Source organism: Zootermopsis nevadensis, unplaced genomic scaffold (genome assembly GCF_977971745.1).
Source record: "Zootermopsis nevadensis isolate Lab colony 2312 unplaced genomic scaffold, Znev_1.0 Znev_ptg000009l, whole genome shotgun sequence".
Lineage (NCBI taxonomy): Eukaryota > Metazoa > Arthropoda > Insecta > Blattodea > Termopsidae > Zootermopsis > Zootermopsis nevadensis.
The window spans coordinates 1969026-1980493 of NW_028259141.1; the positions used below are offsets into that span (position 1 = coordinate 1969026).

Here is an 11468-nt window from a genome sequence, read left to right on the forward strand (position 1 = left end):
TTTGTTTTTTAAATAAAGCCGATACATAAAAGTTTTTGATTTTATATTTCTTTCTTATTTACCCCGTGATTGAATACACACCAAACATACACATGGCATTTAATAATCTTCCACCGTACGCAAGATTAAATCGACAACAGACACCCATATTTATTCTTTTTAAATGTTGATAGTTTTACGTAGAATTGTCCACCATTTCATTTCTATTTATATCGGGAAAAAATTAATGACAACTTTACATAAGAACATTCACTTCCGTAAAAATTCGCTGCTGTGTTAAATCGATTCGTTCCATCTGTCATGACGTCATGCGCAGTTACTTTTCCTCCCACAGACGGCGACACCTTTACTTTCCGCCACCTCGAATCTGTGGCAACGCTAGAGTGCTCTGTCCTGACCTATTCCAACACGCAGAGCCGTACGCCCTTCGCTTGATAGCAGCGCCAGTGGTGCGTGTCTAAAGCTCGCCATTCACGACTAAATGACATCGCTGTAAACACTATTTTTTTTATAATGAAAGTTACAAATGTGAACGTGTAGACCTAAATAGAAAATTGCAAATGAAAACACTGTCAATAACATTTTTAAAAGCGTTTTTTTCCCGTAAATAGTGTACCATTTGTTAATAACCCTGTCACGAAAGTATGTTTTCTTGAATGTTAGGTTAGGTTTGAACGGAGTTTCTTTACAAATCACAAAATGTAAGGAATTTAACCTAAATTTCGGAGAAATTTTTGCTCATTAATAGAAATTTATGACGTTATTGAACGAAATAAAAATACGGTTAAAATTTTCTTCGGAATATAAGACTGTCAAGATTGCAAATGACAAACAACGCAACTGAATTAAATATCATTTACGACAGGCATAGTGAGGACTCTCAATTGATCAACTAAGAGATTGCCAAACAAATTCGCGAACCGACTACACTTTCTTTTCTTAACGAAATACTTTTCGAATAATATCTAGTTCCACGTTTTTGACGCTGTATCACGAAGTTCGTAATAATGGCGCTAGTGTTTCTCCTACCCGAGTACTTAACATCGTTGACCCTAAAGGACGAACGTGGTTTCAAAGAGTAGACTATCGAAAAAAGAACTTTAATTAATGACGGCAATTTCGGTCCCGAAATAAATTAATGCAGAACAGAACATATCGTAGTTTTAAACACGACACTCTTTGTGGGAAAAGAAAAAGGTTTGTAAACTTTTGAAAACTTCACTTCGAGGTTATGTTTCACACTGGTCTGTCTGCCTTATCGAATGGTATTCCCATAAGAAACTATCTAACCAACAGTTATATCGATTTAAAATTATCCCTTATCTCCTTCTTGTACATTAAAATGATTTCCCAACAAATTTCACCACAAGAATACGTACCTAATTCCACAAACAACTCGCAAACTTTTCCTTTTTTACAAAATGTATTCGCGAATTTTCTTGTATCTTAAAAGATTTCCTCATATTAACGCAATATCTGCGAAGCGCATTAAAGCGAGGTATGATTTCCTTTCGGAATACAAGTTTGTACTCACCTTCTTGAACAACCTATACGTAAATTATTATGGCGTCCTTGTTTGGCTTGGTGGAAATCAGTACTTCACATCACAAAACAGCCCGCACTTTAGTGTTGCACTGTTGAATCAGCAAATACTACGTACAATAAACACTAATGATCACGCGGGCAGCGATACAAAATTGTACCGTACGAAATCTCACGCTACCTACGTAAAAAAAAACAGCTCTCACCTTACACGGCTGAATCTAAAACTGTGTAACTTGTTACAACACTGTCTTACCGTTCAGTAACTGCTCGCGCACAACGCTTCGTTTGAGAGAATAACAGCAACATAACTTCACCGCAGTAGTAAATACTTACTCACCTTGCTCGTTCTAATTCACTGATACGACTCCGTCGTAGCTTAGAGACCAGCACACGGATTATGTTCAGCAGGAACACGAAGTTTAACTGCGGGCAAAGGACAGAAATCTATCAACAATCGAGATATAAGACAGTAGCACGGATCCTTACAAGCTTTTACTTCCATTTCTCTCACCCCCTATCGATATGTTTTCATTTACAAAAACCGAGAGTTGCAGTAAGATTGTTTTTCTTAAGAATGTAGTATAAGCAATTTGTTGTACATTACTAGTGCGGAGAGTTTATTTAAATGTTTAAATTTCATCTATTATAGTGTATTTTTTATTTTATAATTAGCGGGGTTTGTGTACGGTAGAAGGAACAGCCACTACAGCAGTTACGTTGCCAGTTCACGTCTTGATTTGGAGCGCAGTACAGTACCGTCCAAAGAAAAGTTAACAGGTGTCGGTGTTTGAACGGTGATTTCTTGAAGTTTAATTTCTGTTTTTCAACAATCGCTGAACGTACTCATTCTACCCCGAGCATCTGTCTTTTAATATTTGACTCCCTCGCTATTCAAGACTATCGCATTTCCGCGCAGTTTTTACAAAATCAACAACTGCCAATCACACAATCCTTACTACTTCAATCTCTCACTCATCCTTTTATTATTTCATGCTCCTGAATCATTCACAGATTACAAAAACAATCCTTACACAATCAAAGTACTGTTGAAAGAAATTTCAACTACAATTGTATTTTTACGAAATTTCCTATGTCGGTCTATAGGTTGTCATAGACAACGATGGTGGATACATATAGAAAATATTTTTACGTGATTGTAAATCTCCCAACGATCACTGAACTCAGAGATACTAAGTACAGAGATTTTTGCTATATAGTTACGTAACTACATGTAATTAAAAATAATTCGCCTTTTTAAAAACACCCTGTATCTTATTCTTGTGTTATACGTTCTTTGCACGAAGTGTTAAGACATAACGCATTAGAATCTGGTCGTATCTGTCCAGTTATTTCAACATTACATTTGATGTGGAGTTTCTGATATTCTGCACGACCTGAAAATCATAGGTTCTAACGTCCTACGACCGGTGATTACGAAATGAAGGATGAGAGAATTCGTAAAGCAGACAAACGAGGCTCTGCGATCTGGTGGCCAAAGTGTGAACTGTCGAACAAGGCGGACTTAGCACGTTGCAAAGAACACATGAGGATATTATGTACATTCAGGGACGGGGAAACTTTTTAAGCTCACCACTATAACACCAAGCCGCGGTCCCTCCAAGATCCAGAAGTAATGAGTCAGGTTGTAGCCCCACCAACACCTACAAAATCAAGCCGGACATTTTAACCACAACATAACCTGCAATAGTCTCAAGGAGAGGCTTGGATTCCTGAGGATTACAAAATTGGAATAAATAAACACAAGAATGGATTCGTAATTATAAATTACGTAATGATATGGTTATTATTAATGTTTATAAAATCAAATCTTTCCTTGCATGACAAAAAACTGTTTACTATACACGACGCACTTCAAAGTTGAATTTTCTCGAAGTCTTAGCAACACAAATCCTGAAACTGGTATTTAGACTCAAGAACAACCACGGCCTCTCGTATAATGAACTCCACGCCTATATGGCGTATAGTTGGACAGCTTTACTTTACTTAATATAATGGACTAATTTTTTTATTAAAATTCAAATATCGAGGAATTTGTAAGTAGTGTGTTCGGTTTTGTTGAACTAGTTTTATATAATTCAAACTTCTAAGGACTAAAAGAAATCAGAAAAGGAATCAGCTCTATACGTAGGTAAACAAATACCTCCAATCTGAGGTCATTTTTCACAGGTTAGGTTAGGTTAAGTTAGATTAAGTTAGGTTCGGGTAGGTTAGGTTAGGGTAGGATAGGTTAGGCTAGGTTAGGTTAGGTTACGTTACGTTTGGTTAGGTTAGGTTACGTTACGTTAGGTTACGTTAGGTTAGGTTAGGTTACGTTACGTTACGTTTGGTTAGGTTAGGTTAGGGTAGGATAGGTTAGGCTAGGTTAGGTTAGGTTAGGTTAGGTTTGGTTAGGTTAGTCTAGGTTAGGTTAGGCTAGGTTAGGTTAGATTAAGTTACGTTATGTTAGGTTATGTTAGGTTAGGGTAGGATAGGTTAGTCTAGGTTAGGCTAGGTTAGGTTAGGGTAGGTTAGGTTAGGTTAGGTTAAGTCAGGTTAGGTTAGATTAAGTTAGGTTGGGTTAGGTTAGGGTAGGATAGGTTAGGGTAGGATAGGTTAGGCTAGGTTAGGTTAGGCTAGGTTAGGGTAGGTTAGGTTAGGTTAAGTCAGGTTAGGTTAGATTAAGTTAGGTTATGTTAGGTTAGGTTAGGGTAGGATAGGTTAGGCTAGGTTAGGTTAGGTTAGGTTAGGTTTGGTTAGGTTAGTCAAGGTTAGGTTTGGCTAGGTTAGATTAGGTTAAGTCAGGTTAGGTTAGATTAAGTTACGTTATGTTAGGTTAGGTTAGGTAGGTTAGGGTAGGATAGGTTAGGTTAGGTTAGGTTAGGTTTGGTTAGGTTGGTCAAGGTTAGGTTAGGCTAGGTTAGGTTAGGTTAAGTCAGGTTAGGTTAGATTAAGTTACGTTATGTTAGGTTAGGTTAGGTAGGTTAGAGTAGGATAGGTTAGGTTAGGTTAGGTTCTAAAACTGGGTTGAATCACGTGGCAAATCCGTGGTGTTTCTGTAATGTAAATTTACCTGATAAAACTTTTTTGGATAAGCAATCCGTACTGGGTTTATAAAAACACACAACTGCAATGATAAAAAAATTCATGCTAAAGATCGTCATTTTTTATGGTGATGATACAGTGTAAATGTGAGCCAAGTTTTCTCCTTTTCGGCCATCACTCAGAAAAATGATGGACGGGCATGTAGCGCGCATGGATGGGACAAGATGTGTACACCGGGTACTGGTTGGGAAGCCTGAGGGGAAGAGACCTCTGGGGAGACCTAGACGTAGATGGGAGGATAATGTTAGGCGGGATCTATGGGAGATAGGAGTTGAAGGAGACTGGATTTTGTTGGCCCAGGACAGGGTCCGGTGGAGGGCTTTGGTTAATTCGGTGATGAACCTTCGGGTTCCGTAAGCCATCTGGTTGGTTGGGTCCACTATTTGGGAAGCCTGAGGGGAAGAGACCTCTGGGGAGACCTAGACGTAGATGGGAGGATAATGTCAGGCGGGATCTATGGGAGATAGGAGTTGAAGGAGACTGGATTTTGTTGGCACAGGACAGGGTCCGGTGGAGGGCTTTGGTTAGTTCGGTGATGAACCTTCGGGTTCGTAAGCCTTCTAGTTAGTTAGTTAGTTAGTTGTGGGTTTATCTCATCTGAACACGCAGTTCTTCTAAACTAGCAACTTTACGTACCTTGACGCTCTGTACTTCAGCCCCGTGGCGACCGCCCAAGCTGCGGTCATGACGAAGGGAGCTCCCCAGCCAATCATCGTGTAGACGCAGTAGTGAGCGTCTTCCTGGAACACTGTCACTAAAAAACACAACAGTTTCTTTGACGTGTCTCCCTGTGCACGTTCGTCCTCTCCAGCGGATTCATCACAGCATCAATTATTGCTTTAGATGATGTAAAGACAATGTTTGTCGAAACACTTTCATTACTTTTAAATTTGGTGTAGGTTTAACGCGTAAAAAAGATGAAATTGTCGATGGCAGTTCTCAAACATCGCGCCGAGAAATCTGGTGGGAGGGAGTGAGACAGACAACAGATTGAGGTGACTGAGGGGTTGAATGAACTTATAAAACACTTGACAGTCAACACTGTTATGGCTAGAATAGGACCAGATGCTGCCTCACCTGTGATCATATTGTGCAGGTAAACGCCCTCGACGAACATCCACATAAACATGGCGGTTCGCGCATATTCCAGCAGTACGTAAGAAGTCTCGCACAGAATCGGCTGTAACAAGCGTTAATTAACATTTTGTTACGATACCAAAAGATGGCAGCACAAATGTTCTACAGATATTTAAATTTTCTTCTCACGAAATTCTCATGAAGTGCTTTAAATGAACGTATTTTTTGGTTTAAGTATCTTAACGAACTTAAAACGTACACATCGTACCATTTAAAATGTAACTCAATATTCATAAAGAATTTATCATTGCGTACCTTCCGACGAATCGCGGTTCCACTTCAGTGGTTACACAGTCAGTACAGCCAACTTTAAAGCGCTAAAATCCCTTACACAGTTCAAGAATCTCCTCTGCATTCCTTGACTTTTGTCTCGTAAGATAATTCTGGGACCATCGCTTTTGAACAGACAACTCATAACGGTATTACAAGATTAATTTAAGAGTTCAAAGAAGATGAGCTAGTGGCGACAAGATGGGGCAACGGCCAACACTGGAAACACAGTACTCCACTGCACTCCACTCCAGGGCAGTTTAATTGAAAAGCTGGTCATGACACTGGCAATAGTTGATTCAAGCTTTGACCATTTTGAGGTTAGTAACTTGGTAAGCAAGGGACATACAGAAGGTAACGCCTAGTGCTAAAGAGTGTTGCATCAGAGTCACTAACGTGAATTGCGCCTGTCTTAATGATATATTCCAAATTATCATGCCTTAACCTTAAAAAATGGGAACGTACGTCAAAATGAGACGGTGTTACAGTGTCGTAGCTCAGCTGTTCAGAATATCAGAATTGCCAACTGATGAATAACGAATCTGGAAGAATATGTATTGAAGCACTCGTATAAATTAAGGTCTTCTACAGAAATTTCGTCACGTGTTCGAATAAAATTTGTCTCTTTACGTAACACAGTTCACATATCCGGAAAGTTTAATCTGAAAATAACGTAAACAGCGGATTTAAATCAATTTAATAATCATTTTATATGCTTAAAGATCTCTAAAACGCTGGCCTTGTAATCCTGGGGTCCTCGGGTTCGATTCCCGGCGGTGCCCGAATTTATAACTTGTGTTGCTAATTTCAAGAGATACAGCTAACAGAATTCGTAATGGCGGATATTTTCGTATAAAAATATGTAAAATTTACGTATAAAAAATAAATTTTCCTCGGGGTGATATTCCTCTGTTTGTTTTATGACATGTTTCGTTCTCTCATGCAGTCAATTTGTTATAAATTTATAGAAGCCAGTCTGCACTACTTTAAACAAAAAAAAATTCAATTTAACAAAGTAAATATTTACTTTATAGCACTGATATCTTTTTGCCCACACGTGTTGTAACTTAGCTAATTGCAGGTAGGAATAAAGTCTACAGTCTGATACTACAATGGAGATAAAAATTATTCAAACTTTAAAAAACGATCCTCTCACGTAGACCTAAATAGTATTTATTAATCAATACATTTATTTCATTTATTTATTTAGTGTTCTGTCTGACGACAGGTCCATATGAACAGGATCCTTCCATCCTTTTCTCGGACTGGGACCTGTTCATATACGTTCTTGGCAGATGATCCAAAAGTGGTTTGCCATTGCCTTCTTCTGTGTGTGAATGGAGTAATTGTTGGGATGCCACGGAGGAAAACTCCGTGTTGCCTAGACCACGGCCTTGCCCAACACAAGTTATAAATTCGGGCACCGCCGGGAATCGAACCCGAGACCCCCAGGATTACAAGGCCAGCGTTCTAACCGATAGACCACCGTGGCGCTAATCAATACATATAATTCAAAAATTCACGCAATTTCTTTCTTAATTTACTATTTCATAAATATAATACAGAGAAATGTGTTTCTCCCTTGTAATATTTATAACAGCGCTGGATTTACGACGTAAATTGGAAGTTGTGCAGTTTCAGAAATACAGGATCCTTCCTTACGTATATTAACCTTCATTGATCTGATTATCTTTGAAAGTGACAGATCCCTTTGCCATGTCCTATTCACAGAATATTGCAAATAAAATTAATTATCTTAGCAATCAACAAAATGTTAATATAATAAGTGGCATGTAGGACTTTCCACGCGATAGTTTACACATAGAAGATAATTTTTAATGAAACAGCAGCATTTCTCTTCATACGTTATCATTCTCATAAGTAAAATAAATAAATTGTAGCTTACCGTGTTGTCAACACCCTGGTTGTAATGGGGTCTGGTTCCTGGTGACTGGTAGTAGCCGCTCGAACCCCTAGTTATCGCTTGGTCGATGTATAGTATAAGCCTTATCACCACTTGTATCACCATCGCAATGAATAGGTTCTTGTGGATTCGTGTCCTGTTATTCCTCAGACTTCTGTAATAAAAAAACACTAACGCTCGCACATAACCTCAAAATATTTTTTTAATGTTCGGCACAAATCTCTGGCCACCTGGTGTCAGCGATGTGAATGAACTACACGAAACTATCGATATTTACTGAATCGATTGTTATTTCGTATGACATGGTTATTAGAATTCGTCGTTGCTTAAGTTTGGTGGAGTGAATGTGACTACATTCTCGTCTGTTATTTAACAACTCTAGTATTTTGATCAGAATTAAAATAACTATCGATACTTACTTCATAAAGTCTTACGATTGACGAAGTGTGTTTTCGATTTGTAGGCTTTCAGGATTTAAAATATTTGCGAAGTATACGAGGTGCGATCGGAAAGTTTCAAGACTGCGCCTATAAAAACCCGTACACTTATCTCAGGTATTAAATTCATCCATCACCCTCGAAGTAGTTCCCCTGGGAGTGAACACAACGATCCCAGCGCCGCTGCCAAGACTGGAAGCATCCCTGGAAATCTTTCTTTGTCAGCCTGTCAAGCACCATCTGCGATTCTGCCTGAATCTCTTCTATCGTCTCAAATCTCCTTCCCTTTAGCTGAATTTTCATCTTTGGGAAGAGGAAGAAGTCACACGGAGCTTAGAAAGGAAGTTGGGGTCGGTTCTTGCAAGATCTTTGAGCTCCTGACAAACGAGAAGTCGATTCTGCTTCTGGTCCTCAGACAGGATGCGTCGCATGTGGAGTTCTTCCTTTAGAATCAGCTGACAGGTCCCATAGCCTATCCCAACAATGTCGCACAAGTCGTTGATGGTACGACGTCGATCTTCGTGAATGGCCTGCCGAATCTTCGTAACATTTTCGGGCGTTGTGCTCGAAGATGGTCGTCCAGAACGCTCGTCATCATCGACAGAGGTTCGGCCATTTTTAAAACGTGAATGCCACACAAAAGTTTGTGCACGACCCATTGCGGACTCCCCAAATGCTTGCTTTAGCATTTCATAGGTTTCCGTAGCCGTTTTGGCGAGTCTTTGGCAAAATTTGATGCACACGCCATTCCGAAATCGCAGGAGGGTCGGTGTAATGCACTACCAAAACGCCCGTAACTAAGAAACAAATGCTAATTCGATAATGCCGGCTGGCACACTGATTCACTATGAATGTAGGCCGCACCCCATAGCGGCAGAAGCTCGTACTACATCCGGTTCGCCCTCTATTGACACAGTCTTGAAACTTTCCGATCGCACCTCGTACACTGTCATTATTAGCATAAGTTTCAGTGGTAATAAAATCATGATTTATTCTAAGACTGTAGAGATTTCCTCTTCAAGGAATTATAAGAAACGGGCAGCTGATGAACTCCATGGAGTACAGATACAAACGTTGAGAAGCTGACCGTTTCTCATCTGATAAGTAAGTTCAACGCCTCTTATGGAACTCACATTATCGTGTTCACAGGACGCCACCACTGGTCCCTCTGAGAAGCCAGATTGTTCAAATCGATATCCTCCCATCCTATTATCTAAGATCCATTTTAGTATTATCCTAAATATAATTCTAGGTCTTCGGTTTGGCCTCTTACAAACTCCTATGTCATTTAACTTATGAATATTGCATTAAAAAAATCACAATCTTATCGTAAATATTTACTACGAGGGCTGATAATCGAAATATGAATAAGTCGATAGGTCGATTTGTTGTGCGGGTCGATTTGTGTGTCGCCTTGAGGGACGCTCACCTGAAATGGCAGAAGATGGTTAACGAGATGAGGAGGGCTGCCAGCGAGACGCTGAAACCAACGATCTCGAGTGTTCTAGTACGTTCAGCGATTGCCAGTTTAACCTGAAACGAAATTGGCGCTAGTTGTCACAGACACGTGACATCACTCACAGGAGAATAAGTTAAGATACCCTGGATTAAGCACACGGTTTGAACGTAACAGATTCGTCAATATTTTTTAATTACTTAAACGAATATTTAATTACTAATCTGCGGTCGATCCAGGGACTTACTGGAATACTATTTCATAAAAGAAGAAGCTACATCGATTCTTAGACGACATCAAACACGAGACGCTACCTGAAATGTGAAAATTACGTCTTAAAATCGAGAAAATACGATAATTTATTTCTGGAACTTATAAAAAAAAGGATGAAAGACTATAAAAAAAATTAATTCTGTCCCTCCACCCCTCACCTGCAGTTTAGTCATCATACTTACCTCGGCTGCAGTCTCGGACCCAGCGTAAAGTTTCTTGATTAGTTGCATCATCTCGGGGATGAAGCACGGCGTGTAGTTTGTCCATCCCTGTGGCTGCCTGTACACCCCTACGCCCCTGCCCGCCCAACGACCTTCAATAGTACAGCGTTTATACACGAATTCTGGAAATGAAACAGTGACATGGAATATTTGTTGATTATTTAACAACACACTTCACATTTCGTTGACTATACAGCGTCTGATAGACGTTTCGGAAGTGCTTATTGCCCCCATCACAGCTACAACTGATGACAGTTCTTAACGTAACCTAACCTAACCTAACCTATCCAAACCAAACCAAACCTAACCTAACCTAACCTAACCTAACGTAACCTAACCTAACCTAACCTAACCTATCCAAACCAAACCAAACCTAACCCAACCTAACCTAACCTAACCTAACATAACCCAACCTAACCTAACATAACCCAACCTAACCCAACCTAACCCAACCCAACCCAACCTAACCTAACCTAACCTAACGTAACCTAACCTAACCTAACTAACCTAACCTAACCTAACTTAACTCAACCTAACCTAAACTAACCTAACCTAACCTAACCTAACAGTAACCTAACCTAACCTAACCTACTCTAAGATTAATAATCGTATAGGGTAATGCATTGTATTTATCGGTTTATAAAAGAACACAAATCAAACGCACATTTCTGTTAGAGAGACAGTGAAATTTTACAAGCGTTATATTTTCTTGGTTTCCATATAAACACACTAGCTGTTGCGTCTTGATTTCTGTCTGTAAAACGCAAGAAACAGATTAAATTTCGGAAATGTCATAGAAATCATGACGTCACTAGCACAAACTGAAATCACTCTGCAGCGTGCTTGTCAGGATATCAAAGTAATGCTACGCTAAAAGAAAGTAGTTCCGTCCTCTGAACTGAATATCGATTAAAATCGCACAAATATTAATAATTTAAAGCAATAAATATAAATATCATCAGTCTCTGTGTTGAATATGTAACAGATTTTTCATTATCTTCCATAAAAACTTCTTCTGCTTACTATATGCATAATAATTTCTACACGGCGATTAATAAATTAAAAAATGCCAACAGCGTAGTAGTAAGCACAATTTAGATGTA

The 11468-nt window shown here is 39.2% G+C and overlaps 1 protein-coding gene across 9 annotated transcripts in view; it reads right to left on the bottom strand.

The window, feature by feature from the left end:
- Pdfr (Pigment-dispersing factor receptor) overlaps positions 1–11468 on the bottom strand; it is a 95992-nt gene that overhangs the window by 19027 nt on the left and 65497 nt on the right. For all 9 annotated transcript variants that reach the window (XR_015534331.1, XR_015534330.1, XM_087345774.1 and 6 more), the window contains exons 4-10: positions 10327–10487; positions 9845–9948; positions 7961–8132; positions 5725–5827; positions 5284–5401; positions 3137–3206; positions 1883–1968 (exon numbers count right to left, since the gene is read on the bottom strand). Coding sequence is in view for 7 of the 9 variants with exons in the window: in XM_087345774.1 (XP_087201900.1) it covers positions 1883–1968; positions 3137–3206; positions 5284–5401; positions 5725–5827; positions 7961–8132; positions 9845–9948; positions 10327–10487 (814 nt within the window). In the remaining 2 variants the exon portion in view is untranslated. The remainder of the gene's footprint in view (positions 1–1882; positions 1969–3136; positions 3207–5283; positions 5402–5724; positions 5828–7960; positions 8133–9844; positions 9949–10326; positions 10488–11468) is intronic.